The sequence below is a fragment of the Botrytis sinoallii genome (assembly GCF_014898435.1).
Source record: "Botrytis sinoallii strain Bc 23 chromosome Unknown BSIN_009, whole genome shotgun sequence".
Lineage (NCBI taxonomy): Eukaryota > Fungi > Ascomycota > Leotiomycetes > Helotiales > Sclerotiniaceae > Botrytis > Botrytis sinoallii.
This window is the reverse complement of record NW_024066036.1, coordinates 2,088,893-2,106,376: the sequence shown is the minus strand read 5'-3', so window position 1 is coordinate 2,106,376 and position 17,484 is coordinate 2,088,893. Positions and strand designations below refer to the sequence as shown.

Sequence of the window (17,484 nt, the reverse complement as noted above, 5' to 3'; positions counted from 1 at the left end):
TTGCTTGTTTAAGACGAACTGGCGCACTCGTGGGTTTTGGCTGAGGATATTCCTGGTAAAATTAAGTTAGAATATACAACTGAGAGTAAGAGAAGTTAGGTACCTAATATTAAAAGCAGTAGACAAAATATTGGTGATCAATGTTGCTTGCGATTTAACTTTCAAAAAGATCTTTGTAAATTTGGTAGTTTTTACTGTTAACCGGCCGTTTGACGCGGTATAATCTAGGAATAAAGTTTGTTGTAGGGTACGGAAAGAAAAGGAAATACGGCTAACTCAAAAGAAAAGAAATGCGCGAAAGAGAAAAGAAATCTAAAGAGACGCCTACATTCACTGATGTTGACCAATCTTGAGTTCACAAATTCAAGATAAATTCAAGTGAATCTGATAAAACGCAACGCGTCGATGAACGCCAGGATTAAAACCCCGAGACCCGTACTTTTGGTCGGCTTCGGTATGTTCCGCTATCAAAGTTTCTTAGCTCAACTTTCTTCTATTACCAAAAATGATGCGGAAATCTCATCATGGCACCATCAATGCAATGAGTACAATAATTTTAACAGGAGCAAAAGCTTCTCAAAGAGTAAGTTACATTCTTCAACCGTTATATTCATCTTCTTGCTTTGTAAGATATGCTTCGATCAATTCTGGCATAAACCGTGGGCTTCGAAAGTCTCAAGGAATTGGGTTCAGAGGGAAGGAGAAAGGACGTCCCAGTCAAAACGATGATGGTGGCGGCCGAGGGTTTCAGATTTCTGGATCAAAATCATATTCAAAGCCCCGGCAGGATAGGGGCTCCGGCGATGACTTCGGAAGCAAGAACAAATCTATGTACACACGAGTCAAAGGCAATGGCCGGGACGATGCATTGAAGTCAGAGTATAAGACACCTTCTCCCTTCGGAAATCGTCAGGGTAGGGAATACTATAAGGATGGAACACCTGAAAAGTCACAGAAATTTCGGGCCAAAACCTCATATGGAGGAGAATCTTCTGACAGGTACAACGAATCACGAGGTAGCAAATCTGGTTATGAGAAGAAATCTTATGGTTCTTTCGAGGCCCGGGACGAAGGCTCTGGTTATGAAAAGAGATCTTTCAACAGATCTCAAGAACTTCCAGAAAGACGCCGTTTCGATGGGAAGAATTATGAGCGCAAATCTCGTGACAATAGTTCTCACGATGAGCAGAAATCCTACTCAAACCCTGAAAGAGCAAACAAGTCCTTCGGGGTAGGGCGTGATAGCTCAACAAGATGGAGCAAGGGTCATACGTACCCTTCAAAATACCCTTCCCGCGAAGAACGACTAGCCACGAAAGCCACCAAGTCTGAAAAATCTACAGAATTTCCTTCTTCAGAACCTTCCTCGAAATCTCATTCTAGTTTTTCGACACCCAAAATAAGTTCCACTTTTGCTCAAAAGATGCCTATCACCATCCCATACACGACACCAGCTTCTGAATTCCTTTATGGAACATCTGTCATCGAAGCCGCCTTGAACGCGCGACGCAAAAGAAGCAGAAAGCTCTACAAACTTTACATTCTCAAGGGTGAAGATCGTCAAAATGCAGAGCGAGACGGCGCCATAGCCAAGTTAGCTCAAAAGAAAGGAGTCGAAGTTGCTATAGTAAGAGGGCACGACTGGCTACGAACCCTAGACAAGATGAGTCAAGGCCGTCCACACAACGGATACATACTTGAAGTTTCTCCTCTCCCTCGCCTCCCACTCATAAGTCTCGGCTCGATAATCGACCAGGATGATAGCTTCGCCATTAAACTCACCCCTGATCACCAATCCCGGGAAGAGATCGAAGTCAACGGCAACGACACCATAATCAAAGTCGCCAAAGATTCCACTGGTCGCAAACCCCTCATTCTTCTCTTAGACAGCATAGAAGATCCCCAAAATCTCGGCGCCATCCTGCGCACAGCACTATTCATGGGCGTAACAGCCGTCGCGATCTCCACCCGCAACAGCGCCTCCTTCACTCCCGTCGTCTTTAAAGCCTCCGCCGGCGCCGCCGAAAACATCGAGATCTTCTCCGTAAACAAACCCGGAGGATTCGTCAAGGATTCCCAAGCCGCTGGATGGAAAGTCTACGCAGCAGTTGCACCACCTGCTCCTCGGAAAGCAGATTCGCGACACATGTGGCCTCCCGCTTCTCAAGAATTCGTCTGGACCCACGACCTTCAAGATCCCCTACGAGATGATCCTTGTATCTTGATGGTTGGAGGCGAAGGCGAGGGTCTGCGCAAAGCTTTGAGAGATCACGCTGATGTGCATCTTTCGATCAAGGGTGCAGGTAACCGTGGCAGACTCGATAGTTTGAATGTTAGTGTAGCAACCGGCATGTTATGTGATGCGTTCATGAGACAAACAAGTCGAAAGACTGTTGAGGAAGCAGTTCAGGAAGTTGAAAAGGAATCGGAAGAGTTGGATGAAAACCAGATCTTCTGAATGTATAATTAAATGAGTTATTTGACATAAACTCGCAACTTCTTTAGAAAACCGGTACTCAGAGCTAGAGCGAGTAATATAAGAGTTTAGACACCCCCAAACAATGAAGGGCTTGTAGACGTCTCTCTGGTGCCCACTGCGCCATTGATTTATAAGATGATCATATTATCACATATCACATTGAAAATCATTGCATAATAAAATAAACATTTCAATAATGGGTATCATGAATTTAGTCTATCTTTTCTCATACAGGTAGCATAGCTGTACATCCATAAATATAAGCAACGAGCCCAAGCTCCAGACCTGCAAACAATATTGCCTACGCCGCCGAATGCATGGTAGGTCATATGCAGATTAAACCACGCTAAAGTTGAAGAAGTGGGAGAAGAAGATTTTGCGTGGAGTTTTGGACCGAAGAAGCGGATATTCGGCTTGACTCGATTATTATTTGGATTCAGACGATGGATGGCCGATGGACGGGGAGTTGGGAGTGCCAAAAGCGCGGATAGAGTCAGGAGTGTATTATGTAAATTTCGTATGAATGATATCGGGATTCTCATGCCAGTCATCAATGCTTACCCACATCTGTAATATGGGTTAGTAATCTTACGCCAGAAGGCTTGAGAGATCTTGAAACATACCTTTCTAAATGTGCTCAGACCAGCCAAGATACTACCACCAATCCAGGTTGAGTATTTTCTCTCCGGTGGAGCGAAGATCTTAATTCTCATATCCTTAACTGCTAATCGTTGTACTTCGTGAAGTAACCTGTCTCCAAACCCCTTAGTTAAGGTGCTACCACCGGACAAAACAATGTTTCCAAATAGAGACTTCCTGAGGTCCAAGTCTGTGCGATTGATTGCGTCCACCACAATTTGATGGATACCCGGGTATTCCAAACCGATAATCTCGGGATCAAACAGAATCTCAGGTGCTCTAAATCTTTCTGCTCCAATCTGTGAAGTAGTCAGCGCCGTCACTGCGTGTCAATGGCAGATTCCTTACTTTGATCTTATTACCATCAGGTAATGCGTATTCAACAACTTTCCCATCCCCCAGCTTTGCACCAGACCATTCCTTTTCTTCACGTTTTGGATCTCCTGCAACATAGCTTACTTTTTCCTTGATCATTCTCACAACCTCCTTCTCTGCGCTAGTATGGAAAACGTATCCAGCTTTCCGTAATAAAGTTTGCATATATTCTGTAACATCTCGTCCAGCCACATCTATCCTTCGTATTGAGCTTGGCATGGCGAAACCTTCATATACTGGAACTGCATGTGAGACTCCATCTCCGGCATCGAGCACTATTCCAGTCGTTCGCCCCGATGCGTACAGTGAAAGGACAGCCTGAATTGAAGTGTATAGAGCGGGGACGTTGAAAGTTTCGAATAGAATTTGTGCAGCCGTATCTCGATTGCTTCGGGGGTTGAGAGGTGGTTCTGTTAATAAAACGGGATGCTGCATGAATGGTATTAGTGATCTATCGACTACTGCTTAATTTGCCAGATATGAAGCAATAGCAAACAACTCCACTTTAGACCTGAACCAAAAAACTCACCTCTTCACTCAAGGTCTTGAGACCTTCTCCATAGACATATTCCCATATCCTCTCCATATCATCCCAATCTGTGACTATGCCATGTTCCAGTGGATATTTAATCTTCAGCAGTCCTCTTAATTCTTGCGCTCGTGATCCGATAAACACATCTCCTTCCAAGGCACCAGCCAGAACTCGCAAATGTTTTGGCCTCCCGACGAATGAGGGGAAGTAACATTTTGGCAGATCGTCACCAGCGAACCCAGCTCGAATCGTACCGGAACCATTATCTAAAACGATAGGAGCATTGTGCAGTGTGTCCGCCATATTGATTGTGGGGAGTAGTGGGATGGAGGGAGAGCCAGCAGGCAACCTGAAATTTGGTTGTACGATGCTAGACTTTTGATCGAAGTGTTAATTCTCAATCCTTCAAATGGCGGAAAGTAGGTATGGTGAGATGGGGGTTGTGGTATCAGTGGAATTTACCAATTTGCTACTTTAATGCTGCTGTACGTCGCGTTTGGACGCGAGCGCCAAGATATTTTGACAGGGGTAGCTGTGGGTTTAAACTTCACTTCATACTATCTCATTTTCCTCCACAAACCTCCACAAAACAATAATCACAGTCATCAATCCATATTCCACTTGCCTACGAGGATAGTACTCCGTTGTATATTCAAATTCAAATACTAAGCATTTTATGGATATGAGACCTCTAATGCAGATTGTCCAAGATGTTACTTCACATCTAGCTGTGAACTATGAGAACTATGAGCTCTTGAAGGAAGATCATCAACTAGCAATCCATGAAGCCGAACCAGTCCCTCCCTGGTATCAGCTTATGTTTCTTCGATTGGATGAGAGGGATAGGTGGATTCAACGGGGATCTACTTGCTTACCCGCGATTCAAACGCCAAAGACTGTGGCGAGGTTCTGATTTTCACTAGAGCAAATAACGCAGTCTTGCACAAGCTAGTGAGACAAGACTTTTATTGATCTTGGTTTGAAATGAGTTAGAAAATGTCATGCTCAAAGCTAATATAGATTCGGGATAGAGACCGCCTCTCCAGCTTTATAGTCTAGTCCTCTATGATATTCATGAGTTTTGGCATCTGTCCATTGACTACTGATTTGTTTTAGATACACTGTGGTCACTTTGCATTGACAAGAGGTACCTTGAATAGATGTACTTGTAAGTCGTTGAAAACATGCGGAACAAATTAATTATTATGGCTTTTTATACAGTATCCCGGCCTGCGCTTTGCTAATATCGCTGAAATGCTTAAATCGCAGCTATCCATTTTTGCTATAATCGATATCTTTGGCCCTCTTCCATGTCATTATAACGCCAGTTTAAGATTCTGCACAGTAAGTGCTACACTCCGGTGTCCTCATCTAATCAAGTCCTGCGAACAACACAATTCAACTAACTTGAGCCTCGGAAAAAGTAGATGCTATTCCATAACTTTCTTCAAGATAATTGGCGGAGTAGTTCAAAGGACAACGGGAAGTAAGTAGTGATTCCGTATCCTCTGAGGTAATCGACAGACTCCTTCAAACGCCCGTAGTAATCCTTATCCAACGAATAATGGGCAGCGCTTACTCTTTGAAGCAGTTCCTTCAAACAATCATCTCCAAGAGAATCGAAATCTCTCTTGCAACGGAATGAGCTATTATTATCCCAGCCATAGAGCGGGCCCAAGGCTTCCATCTTTGTATATGAACACTCACCCAAGAAGATCGCGATTTCTATGGCAGGAAGTAACCCTCCTAACTTCGTGCTGAGTTTGTTGACATCATCAACAAATCCAACCATCTTTCTGCCAAGCAAATCCACGGTTGGACGAGATCCATCTTTGACGAAAATCTCGAGTCTGCGCTCAACAGCGGCGTGAGCCTGTTTTATTTTTGCGTGGAGTTCATCGTAGTCCTTTCGTGCATGGGACTTTCCTACTTCTGGCATCCAAGACGAGAATAACTTATAAGATTCCGGGAAATATCCGTTATGACCAGTAGCCTCAATCTCCTCGATAAGCATTTCCATGGCATCAACAGGCCTGAAAGTTGGATCTTCCTCCCTGATAGCGTTTGAAATTTGGACAAGTAAATTGTCGGCAGCCTGGTCGAAATTTTCAGTCACCTTGCGACCAAGAAGGTCCTTTTTGCGTTCGACATACGAGTGCCGACCAGCAAACAGAAGCAGGTCAAAAGCCAATCCCTTGGCCCCAGCCATGGACAACAGTCGTTTGACCTGTGGAAGGCTCTTTTCCACGCTGGGAACCAAGTGACCAGGGACATTTGAGCTGCGTGAAGAGCTACTATGGTTTCTGGCCACAGCCGATTGTAATTTTTCTACTATATGGTTGTAGTCGGTCAATATCAATTCCTTCGTGCTATCATAAATAGCCTGAGCGGCAGATGGTCCTTCTACCCAGCTTACTAGTAAATCTCTAGTTCTCAACAAGTGTGGTATGAGGTCGTCATCATCTGCCTCGAAATGTTTTCGTTGGTCGTTCACTCGAGAAAGGTGTTCTTCCGGCTCGAAATTTGGATACTCGTCCTTCATTCTTAAGCAGAGTTTATGTACTAGGGAGTCGCAAGGGCCGCAGACAGCTCGGCTTGTACGTGGAATCTTGCCATTGTCCGGTGCCAAGTAGGAGTGCTCGCAGAGATAGAGTGCAAGCTCAAAAGCCAGTGAAGCTCCACGAGACATTCGTGAAAGTCTTCCGATATCCGCCAAGTATTTCCTAGTTGCTTTGAAATTGATTCTGCTATCTGGTTTGTGGCTATATCGCTCCAAAAAATCGCCATGATCCTGATCGATCCAATCACGTATGGATGACGCATAGAAATTTCTAGACGCAGAATCCATGTTGATAAGTCTCTGGATCTTCATAGGGGCACCTAAATCAAATTCCAGTCAGCCATGATTGGGGATGAAAAATGTCATTCATGCACTCACGGCCAAGTGCACGTTCACTGATAATAAATCTGTAGAGTTCAGAAATGTGCGATTGCACATCGAACTCCTCGACGTCCGCCGCTGATCGTTCAGACTTGACTGAAGGCGTCACGGTAGCTTCGGCATGATTGTTATCGGTGCGCTCTTCGACATTATCGGAATTCTCAAGCTTGATTGCTTTACTTGGAGTTGGCGATATGTCTTCGCTAACATCTGAATTCTTCCTCTTGCGTAATGAAACAGCTGATGCGTTGTTGTTCATTTTGTCATTGATTTAGGATTGTTGATGAAAATGAATGTGGAGGTGGAAGTGCGAGGGTCGAGGGTTGAGCAGACTGTACATAAAATATACATCCAAATTTCGAGGTCACATGGTAAAACAAATCGGTTCGAACACCGAACTAAGAAAAATTCACTACTTTCAACAAATTGAAATTCATCATAAAATCATCAAGTGTAGATTTATGATTGTTCCTTGGAGGGTTTGGATTGTTTTTCAAGCCCATCCAGAGTCTTTATGAATGCACACTTGTCTCTTTGATGTAGAGAACCATTTGATGAAAATTAGAGTACTTCAATTTTACTCTAGGCTTTGAAAGGTGCTGCTTTGTAGCCCGTTGAAGTTTAGCACTGGCTGTCAGACTATCATTGTTGCATATTATCTCCTTCAGTCATTGGTTGTATGTTGGCCCTTGAACTCTACTACCTTATGTCAAATTGAGAACTGAGAATCGTGGATAGTTTCAGGGTGTCACTAGTGTTTACTACTTGCGTGCCACAACCTTAAATTGAGAGTAACTATTTCATATTCAGTATCATATAGCTGTAGCTGTAGGTAAGTTAGACGTTATCAATGATTCAATTCTCAATACGGTAACTTAAGTTAGTCCAATTAGACTTGATGTTCACGCTATGTATCATCTCAAGCTTTAAAACATCTAGTCAAGTATGTGAGTAATGATGTCAGTAGCTACCAGCCTATACTTACCAATCATTCTTCCTCGGTAATCAATATTTCTCAAGATTGAATTTTTCAGTGAAGAATTGCATTTTGGGGCTTTTGTCCTATTCAGCTACATCTGAAGGGAGATCAGTAACTTCCAGGTAAAGATTGGATATTGAGGCTTTGATGTTCAAATGTATGTGAAATATCGAAATGTACTGTTGTATTAACCCATGACGAAGGTCTCAATCTGTTCATGATATTAGCCATGAGTTTACATAATATAAGCAAAGGTGTATAGATACAAAGATTGATCTATAATCTAAAGTGCAGAACAATCGGAAGTCTAGTACATTGTTGTCTTTCTCTGAATTAGGTAATAGTCGCTATATCTACAGACAATCATAAAAATATAAAAATATAACAGAGTGTAAAAAGGCCAGAAAGGGGAACTTTGAAATAGGAAAGAGAATACTAGGTAGTCCCGTCACCTGAGTAGGCAAGAGAAATTTGTGGATCTGGTCGAACACTATGCTTCTGATAAAAAGCCCGGCAAACAATATACACCCTACTAAATCCACACTCGTCGCATCCGATTTGAGGAAAAGCACTGAATCATTGGTTTATCCCAACTTATTCACACATGGTTTGAATCTTTACATATCCCTGATCTGTTTTAAGCATATTTTCAGTGCGGGCCCTCCGCAAAAGGTCAATTTTAACCTTACGATACATCTGATCAAGTGTGTCATCGTGTCCCTGAGGTTTGGATCTTGCTTAAGGTGACAGATTGCAGTGATAGTGATACTGGCGATGCAAACACTTAATTGCACACTTTGCAGCAAAGATATAAAATCTATTGATAGAAATACATGAGAGGCCTCTCTTTTGATACTGATAATAAGACCCTTGCCAAATAACAACCCGTGAAATAATAGTATACATACAAGAAAAATCTAATTTAGGCACCATTTGCCTACACAACCTTCCATGGTTTTCTTTTCAAGGCTCAAATTCCCCAAACTAACACCGAATGATACAATCCCAAGCATCACCAATATTGAAACAAGGCAGCAACATCCTCGTCCAAGATAACTCATAGCCATGGTTTGCACCACCAAATCCAACTACCCAATACCACCGCAGTAAGCGGTCCCGTAACCGCCCAATATAACCAAAACCACTCACTCAAAACTCCACCCATACGTTCCGCCTGCCAATCAAACATCGACCCACTAAACAATACCGCAATATACGCACCAGGTAGAAACGCCATCAATAGAAACGCAATCGTCTTAATTGCATTTGCATCCCCTTTCCGAGCCTCCATCATCGAAGTAGTAATTTTCGATTCCCGTTGCATGAGCAGGTTCTGTACGCTACCTATCTGAATCTTGACGATTCTTCTCTGTGCAATGACACGAGAAGATAGTTCGACGTTCCAGCCGAGAAGGAATTCGCATTTTTCTCGGAGGGCGATGTGGCTTGTTCCATCCAGATCATGCGTCGATTCATCGGGAGAAGGGTTGTGAAATAGGGGCCGCGAAGAAGTGCTTGCAGGAGATGAATATTGGATCTTACTTTTACTTCGTAAAAGGCTAGACGGGTGGATTCTCCATTTAGCGAGCGAGAGATGAAGGGGAAGTCTGGGAGGGGCGATTTGTCAGGTGTGCTGTAAGAAGGGGATGAGGTGGAATGGTAATCGTGATCGTGGATTCCGATTGCGGATTCGAGGTTTCGGAGGCGGGATGTAGTTCGATCTAACTGCGTTCGGTGAGTGTCGAGCATTAACTCGGCCAGAATTAGAGGAAGGAAGAGCGGATGAGTTAGGTATGTGGATTGCAATAAGATATAGTGAATAAATGACTCGTGAGTTGGATCTTTGGAGTTCTCGAGGAGAAGAGCCGTGGTTACTTTGGTATTCTGGTTGTAAGAAAGACCAAGGGTGATGGATTCAAGGCGCCAGCGATGAAAGTGAATTGCTAATGCTAATAAAGAGTGAATCCATGTTAGTAACAAATAGTGAGTTAGAGGGTGTGAATTTAAACGTACCCATACCCAAATGATTTCCATGAGTATCAAATAGAGTATTATGAGAGAATCGTGGAGGTTCAATTTGGTCCGGTGCTAACATCTGTGCAAATGCTGCTGGTAGTTGAAGGGCGGCTCATAATCACTTGAAGTGTATCATCACTGAACGTCATTCCAACAGCTTTCTTATCGGAATTCATTGCTCGATTTGTAAACCTATGGCCCTTTGATTAGTTCGGGCGTCAAAATCATGAGTCACGAGCTATGTGATGGAGGAGATCACAAACAGCAGTCTTAGAGCACCTATTTTTGATGTCTCGTTATTTGTATGAGCAAAGGCATCTATAAAAACGTTAGAGTATGAATTAATCACACCAATAGACCCACATTACCTTTTTGTTCAAGCCAGCTGGGAATTTGATCTTCTGGTATCTTTCCTCGGATTACCTCAGTGGGACCATTCTACAAAATCTGCTAGTAAATATCGAGAATCAGGGGTTTCACGAACGTTTTTCGGCCATATCTCCACAAAAGTAGTCCTCCTCAAACCTCTTGTGGACGGACTTGGAGTTGACGAAGTCGGCGTACTTTCTCCATATTCTGCTATCGCGGGGAATGCGCTAACGCGTCTGTGCTGCTTCCGCGGCGGCATTTCTTAACTCTTTCCTTTCATATTGAAGATCTTCTGAAGGAAAGAGTTCATTCCAAAAATTAATCGCGGATGGCAACTTAGGTGGCTGATCGTCCTCGTTTAGAGGAGTGGCCCCATGAAGACTTAGCCGCGTGTAACCACATCGTACTGATTTTCATACGCAACCTCGATTTAGCAGCAATCCCCCTGAATTTCTCGTCGCGTAAGCTCAGAATAAGCCACTGCATGATAATATGACATGCAGAATCAGCCTGGTGGGATTCATATGTGAGATCTGATTCGTGGACTACCGCGGCAGATGTTTCAACAATGAATTTAATTGTGCAAATCCATAACTTCGCCCTGGGTGCCGACTACGACGTTGGGGTACAAGTATAATGCGAGGCTGACAAATATAATTTCGGTATTGACGAATTTTGCGGTTTATGTTTGTCTCATTGTATAAAGGCTAGTCTATTTTGAACTTAAAGTTTGAACTTTGTGTATAGCCTTCTACAATTACCAACCTAACATTAGCAGGTGGTACCGTGTCAAGTCAGAGGGAAATCTAATGCGGCTTGCATCTAGTTCTCGCTTGGGATCATCCCCTTTTCTGGAAGTGTCTATTCAAATCGTAGGTTTCAGGAGACGTGGTATAATGATAACGAGCTTATTCCATCTTTTCCTGGTACGCCGATGAAGACGTGCTATGAAATATGAATGATAATTCAGTCGGATCATTTGGAAACGAAGAGAACAATAGCGACTTGATTGAATGTATAGATCATGCTTCTTGGCCATCTTGAAATTGATCATTCTTAGCATTTGAGTTGCGTCCTAAAACCCAACGAACCAAAACAGCAATCATGGATGAACGGAGATGAAATTCAGGCAGTTCTGCCTCACGAGACGTGGTTGAAAGATTGCACAAATCATTATTTAGGTAGCTTTACTTTGCTATGGCAGCAAAAAACTCGAGGAAATTGAGAGAATATTGCGGGTCCATAAGTTTCTACCACTCTTCGATCAGCATGACTTAAGTCAGTAGCTTCCTCGTATCATGCGGCCTTCATGTCAGATCTGAAGGAAAACAAAACACATACGCATGTAGACAAGCAGAAAGAAACAGGTCGCAAAACTGATTCACGGAAAGCTACATGACAAGGTTGCACATGACACTATATTTGATTCGCCATTATGGCTTGTCATTTTGATATAAATTCACCCTGGTACTACCAGACACATCTTTTTAGAATCGACTTTAAGTTATCGTCTCCAAGCCCTGGCACGATTAATCGTTGTCACCCATATCTTCGCGCAACAAACAATTGTTATTCCACTTGACTATTTTCCAGCAAGAATTTCTCGTTATGTCGGACAAAAGTCCTAGAGAGATCTCTTATTTTTGGAAGGATGCCCTTCAGTGGACTATTTTCTGTGGCATAAATCCCGTCGATTACCCAGCTTTCAAAAATGGCCACTTCAACAGTACAATCTTGGAAGGAAGCGATCCACTCCAGTCTCTGGAAGAACTTAGAAATTCTAAAGAGCTCAGTGATGAAGAAAAGGCAGTCGTTGAAGGCTGTATCAAAGTATCCAAACCTTTATTTAATAATCCTACGTACAATAGCCACAATCCCTTTTTAATAGAGTACGAAGACCTCTGGAACGAGGTCAAAAAACTCAATCAAATGTTCGGGAATGACGGTGTTCGTCAAGGCAGATGCTCTGTTTGTACGAAACGAGTGCTAGAAATTGAGTACATTTTCGATGAAAACAGAGTTTTGAAGAGGATGGCAACGGATGATGCAGTCCCAGTGGAAGAGTTGAGACCCAGACTTTGGGATCCAAAATTTCACGATTCCTTCATGAGGGCAAGGGATAGGCAGTCGACGACAATTCCTAAGGAATACACTTTGAGTGATAGAGAATTTGTTGTTGAGCCTACTGGTAAGTCTAGTCCCCGTCGATGAACGTTGATGAAGAGTATTGCCTGATGGATATTGTAGATGATACGAGCTCTGGAAGCACGGAGGATGAACTTAAAGAAGGAGTTGCAAACGATTTAGATGAGTTGGTAGAGCGGGATGAGATGAACGTTCGAGGTGAGGCAAAGGCTGAGAGTACTGACGATGGTGATGAGTTGGCTGCAGATTTGTCGGATAAGTTTGGCCCTCTAACCTTGATTGGCACGGATGAGAAGGCTCAAGAGTAAATTGTAACACTCATTGTGTGTGCGGTGGCGGTTCAGTCTCACCGTGGCAGAAAAGAATCAATTAAGTTGATGATGATTTGCCTGACAGTGACAAACTCGGTGATTGCTAGGCACATGACTCAAAAAATCGTTAGTTGTCCCGGTTGAATTGGTAATAAATGTAGCTCGTGTATGTAAAACTGCCATGTCGCTCTAAATCTTTCCATGTCTGCGTTTAGCTTCGCCCTGAAAAGGTGTACAGTCGTACTGCTTTGAGAGGATTGAAGTCTGTCAACTGGTCTATAAGTTGGTGACTTTATTTAGTCACCATCGTTCCTGACATACTGCAAATGTCGTCTTTGCTTTGCCTCAAGCCTGCTTCCAAACATTGGAAACATAGGTGTAGATAATCTGCTGGTCAAGTCCAATTAGCCATCTGTTGGATTTTTGAAACCGCCCAGAATTCTGACATAAAGACAATCTTTTGAAATTGCCCAAAGCTCCCGTGAAGTTCTCGAGGACGTGACTTTCCGTTCCTACCTAACATTTAAATCATCGGCAAGTATTTCCTTCCATACAAACCCAAGTTCGAGACTAAAACTTGTCAGCGCCGATCAGTGATGAAATCCAAGATGCCAGATGTGCACTACTGGGTGGAACTTACTAGATACTAGCTTCAACCACCCCGCCCTTAAATATGATTGATGACACCTTGAATATCGTTTCAATTTACTTTTAATACAAATCTCTACCAAAACTACCTTACCTATGTACTTTACCATCAATTGTCAGTCAATTTGAAAAATTCAACCAGCTTCATATATCATCATCACCTATCATAACCACTATTCGTCATCAGGTGTTCTCAATATTCATCTCTATTCTACAACTTTACCTCGAAATCATATCAACCTCTTCTATCAACCCTGTCTATTGAACAAATCCAAACTTGTTATACAATGGCCGAGCATCCTTCTCAGATTCAACTCCAGCCCGACCAGAAAGAAGTCATCCGAAATTTCATGAGACTACCCTCCGAAGTACGTCGTAGTATCTGGGAATATGTCGCTGAAGAAGCAATAAAAATCTTCTATGTCAATGACGCTCAGGATACAAGCATCTTTCTAAGCGATAACGAAGTAGGTGGAATTGTAAGGAAGGAAAATACACACAACTGGCCCAATACGTTCGAGCTCCCACACCTTCGTCGCCTGACTACCCTCAAGAAGAAGGATCTCGTGTTTCCCCTCCTCCATATCGACAGAGAGGCCAGGGAAGTGGCATGGAAAGCGTATATCAGTGTGATAAACGATCTAGGGTTTCTAGAGCACTTCTTCAAAGTACTCTACACGAGAAAATATCATTTGAGTAAATTCACTCGGTGCAACCAGAGGGATAATGCAGACACGATATTCGTGGATTTAGCGCAGACGATGAAAAATCTACAATCCCGCGCGCTGATAAGTCCTGGAATGGGGTACGACTGGACAAACAACGGAGCCGTCCAGCTATTGACTGATGTTCACGAGACTCTACATTCCCGCGTGATGGAACCTCCCGGATTTGCGTATTGGAGTCTACAACTCATGCCGGGGGCTGAAGCGTCCGACCAGTTAGACGAGCAACGAGGCCCTTTCATGTCTAATGTGTTGCTTCCACAACCTAGTCCCGAGCCTAAGTTATGGGAGCTTATAGAAGGTGCTTTTGAACCTACTTTCGTCCGAGGTATGACGGCATACTTGGATAATTTCGAGATGAAGTACATTTTAAGGCAATGTCTTGGAAGGATCTCGACTCTCCTCGACATTTCCGATTAGAAATGTAATGTCTCTCTAATTCAAATTATGAGATGCCATAGATTGAGGAATTCATTTGAAAGAGGAAAGAAAAAGGGCAAGACAGGGGGGGAGGGGTTCAAAAGGTATAGAAATCATATGGTCAAGAGAAGAGCAAACAGAAGCGGACCAGCCAGAAGGAAAAAGGAAATAGATAAAGGGGGGAGAGAGAGAAGATGCTCACGGATCGAACTTCCAAAGCTCTCGAACCTTCAGAACAGAACCATCCTCATATCAAGAATTCGTTCAAATGCGACTATTTGAAAATGAACCCATCAACAACTTTATTCTCGTTTTCAATTTCAGCAACTCTCTTTCTCCGAACTCTGCGCACCTTTAACTGCCTATGTATAAGACTTGATGGTTTTACATCTTCCTACAGAACCCCCGACTTCAAAGCACAAGACTTAAAACTATCCAGCCGCTCAACACTCCTCCCAAACAAAATACTTATAAGAGAATATCACTACAAAGTTTAGTGACCCAACGACTCTCATCCTATACATCCCAGACATCGCCTCCAATTCACCCGCATACGAATACTGAACGGAGCGCGAATGAGAATAGTAGTAGGAGTAGCGGAAGTAGAAGCAGCGAGTCATATCAAAACAGAGGCACCAGAAGTAGGGGATCTTAGGTTTTACACAGGGAATGAAGTGATTTGTGCTCGAATATTTATGTGTTATTTGGAAAAGGTTGTCTATTTTACGTTGGGCTTGGAATATGGGATGATGTTCACAAGTAAGATGAGAGGGCGAAGATGAGGAAGCTTAAGATACTGACTTGGAGCTCCTAAAGTAGATACTGGAAAATGATAGTCATATTAATAGTCCCGAGATAACCTCATAATAATCATGCTAGTCCAACTACCTGATCCAACAGTGATTGAATCTGATTCAATCCGCTTATTCAATGTGCCCTTCATAACTTCATACCGAATGTCGCCTCAAGTGTCTCCCATAAAAACGCCACATTATGCTATGCCATGCCATTCCCTTAAAGCCCATTTGATAGAACATATGCAGTAGCTCTTCTGTACCAAAATTCTAAGCTCCCGTCCCACCTTCAGGCGTACCTTTGGTTTTGTCTCCGCGTTTCCAGAACTTTTGCAACCCCTTTTTAATTGAGCCTGGCGTCTGTGGACTTTTTTCTACTACAGGACTAATTGCCTTTGCCTCGGGACCATTTAGCCCCAAAATGCTCAACATGCTCAATCTCCTTTGCTTTTTCTTCGCCGCGAGACCAGGTTCAGGGACAGACGAGGAAGGGGGCCATTCACCATCCCGTTTCCATCCTTGTACGCAGCTCTGTATGACATCGGATAGATTGATAGGACAACTAGGTGTCAGTGATTGCAGAATAACTTTGTCGTATATGGTGCTGTAGGCTTGAGGGGTGATGCTCGCTCTCATTGCATTATCTGGTGGTAGTAGTGATTTAGCAATTGGCACTTCAGTATCCCATCCTTCTGAATCTGAGCAATCATCCACAGGTTTGGGGGCATTTCCATTTGAATGGACTGGTAAATTTTCGATGGCGTGAAGCTCCCGTCCGGATGGAGGAGGGACACGTCGGGCGCAAGTCCATGCATCACGTCTTTCTACATAACAGTGTACCCCTGTGTTCCACTCCATTTCCGCGGCAAGCTTCTTTTTGTGTCGGCGTCTTCGTGCAGCTCGTCTTTGTTTGACCAATTGACCTACACCATCCGGGTTGTCAAAACGGAAAGGACTTTCTCTATCCGGAGAATTAATGTTGATGGGCCCTTTGGGCGAAGTAGGATCTTCACTCTCGCTCTCAGTGGGATCACTTTCCCACTCGTCTCTTTCTCGCCACTCTTCCTTATACGCAGGGCTATCCGCACTGGTGACTTGGAGTTCATCTAAAGAAGGCTCCTTAAGTAATGCATCCATTATATTCATAGGTTCGTTTTCTTCGGCTGGCCAGGTCCAAGTCCAGTCCTGCTTCACATTCTTCTCCAAGTATTGTCGAACTGCTTCTTTTTGAGTCGCCCTGTCCTTACTTGTCAGCTCGGCCTCATAGACTGTCAAGGCATTTGGATGTGCCTTGACACGAGCCATTCTCCGACGAGCTGCTTTGATTTTGACGACATTCATATCTTCATTCGGGGTATTCGCGAGATCCGCAGTAGGATTGGCGCTTGAAGTCTGTGGATCTGTAATAATAGAGTTTATTGATGATTGACAATGCTGTTCAGTGTTAGGAGATATTGTGGTTGTGGCAGCGGTCGCAGATGTAGAGGGCTGGGTTTCGGTCGGGGGGTTTATATTTTCGAGTGGTCGTACGGTAGATATTGGTGGTACGACTATTTGGGAAGCAGGTATGATTAGAATGTACTTTCCACAATGTATTCACATGATGCAAAGATTAAACATTAGCGGTTGTCCTACCTGAGGTGGTATTTTCCGCAACCACTGCCCCTCCTGTTGTTGCCGCATCCATTATCAACTTTGACTCGTTATCAACGGCAGATTCTTCGACTAGGCCAAGGCATGATTGCGAATGATTGTCTGGAGCATTAAGCTCTTGTGGATCTGGTGCAGATACGGGTACGTTATCCAACATTTGAGTTGTAGATGATTCCAAATTCATCTTAGCTGTAGTGGCTTCTGGTTCTTTAGTATCCGTAGTCGCATTTAGATCAGAAATATTATGGTGAGGGTTGGATCTAAGTTCGTCCGAAATCATTACTGGATGATTTACCACGCCGGCAGATAAATCTTGAGACATATCGCATGATTTAGTAAGACATCTGAAGATATGACAGAAATATCTTATATATACTAGGCTCTTAATTGAGTTATTGGTATCGAAGATATAAATTTTGGAGGGCCAAACCGAACATTTGATAAGATGGAAGAACTTG

The 17,484-nt window shown here is 43.3% G+C and overlaps 7 protein-coding genes across 7 annotated transcripts; 3 read left to right on the top strand and 4 right to left on the bottom strand.

Moving 5' to 3' along the window:
* Positions 1-505: 505 nt before the first annotated feature.
* EAF02_006116 (uncharacterized protein) lies at positions 506-2,458 on the top strand (the record flags this gene model as incomplete). The annotated part of the gene is made up of 1 exon (XM_038902164.1): positions 506-2,458. One exon carries the CDS (start codon positions 506-508, stop codon positions 2,456-2,458), a length of 1,953 nt encoding a protein of 650 aa, XP_038758381.1.
* Positions 2,459-2,983: 525 nt separating this feature from the next.
* On the bottom strand, positions 2,984-4,328 carry EAF02_006115 (uncharacterized protein; the record flags this gene model as incomplete). The annotated part of the gene is made up of 4 exons (XM_038902163.1): positions 2,984-3,046; positions 3,103-3,417; positions 3,467-3,922; positions 4,023-4,328. 4 exons carry the CDS (start codon positions 4,326-4,328, stop codon positions 2,984-2,986), a joined length of 1,140 nt encoding a protein of 379 aa, XP_038758380.1.
* A 1,144-nt stretch (positions 4,329-5,472) lies between these two features.
* On the bottom strand, positions 5,473-7,225 carry EAF02_006114 (uncharacterized protein; the record flags this gene model as incomplete). The annotated part of the gene is made up of 2 exons (XM_038902162.1): positions 5,473-6,905; positions 6,964-7,225. The coding sequence occupies 2 exons, from the start codon at positions 7,223-7,225 to the stop codon at positions 5,473-5,475; spliced, it is 1,695 nt and encodes a 564-aa protein (XP_038758379.1).
* A 1,753-nt stretch (positions 7,226-8,978) lies between these two features.
* Positions 8,979-10,589, bottom strand: EAF02_006113 (uncharacterized protein). The gene is made up of 5 exons (XM_038902161.1): positions 10,446-10,589; positions 10,330-10,399; positions 10,225-10,279; positions 9,959-10,153; positions 8,979-9,894 (listed from the first exon to the last, which is right to left on the bottom strand). Exons 4-5 carry the CDS (start codon positions 10,038-10,040, stop codon positions 9,290-9,292), a joined length of 687 nt encoding a protein of 228 aa, XP_038758378.1. The 5' UTR covers positions 10,041-10,153; positions 10,225-10,279; positions 10,330-10,399; positions 10,446-10,589; the 3' UTR covers positions 8,979-9,289.
* A 1,349-nt stretch (positions 10,590-11,938) lies between these two features.
* EAF02_006112 (uncharacterized protein) lies at positions 11,939-12,783 on the top strand (the record flags this gene model as incomplete). The annotated part of the gene is made up of 2 exons (XM_038902160.1): positions 11,939-12,518; positions 12,578-12,783. The coding sequence occupies 2 exons, from the start codon at positions 11,939-11,941 to the stop codon at positions 12,781-12,783; spliced, it is 786 nt and encodes a 261-aa protein (XP_038758377.1).
* A 938-nt stretch (positions 12,784-13,721) lies between these two features.
* EAF02_006111 (uncharacterized protein) lies at positions 13,722-14,579 on the top strand (the record flags this gene model as incomplete). Its single annotated transcript, XM_038902159.1, has 1 exon — positions 13,722-14,579. One exon carries the CDS (start codon positions 13,722-13,724, stop codon positions 14,577-14,579), a length of 858 nt encoding a protein of 285 aa, XP_038758376.1.
* A 1,064-nt stretch (positions 14,580-15,643) lies between these two features.
* Positions 15,644-17,348, bottom strand: EAF02_006110 (uncharacterized protein; the record flags this gene model as incomplete). Its single annotated transcript, XM_038902158.1, has 2 exons — positions 15,644-16,923; positions 17,009-17,348. 2 exons carry the CDS (start codon positions 17,346-17,348, stop codon positions 15,644-15,646), a joined length of 1,620 nt encoding a protein of 539 aa, XP_038758375.1.
* Positions 17,349-17,484: the final 136 nt, after the last annotated feature.

Excerpts from the sequence above, each read along its gene's own strand:
- EAF02_006113 (XM_038902161.1), bottom strand. The coding sequence starts at position 10,040 with ATGTTAGCACCGGACCAAATTGAACCTCCACGATTCTCTCATAATACT. Across the intron at positions 9,895-9,958 it reads TGGAAATCATTTGGGTATGG|CATTAGCAATTCACTTTCAT; the intron begins GTACGTTTAAAT and ends ACTCTTTATTAG.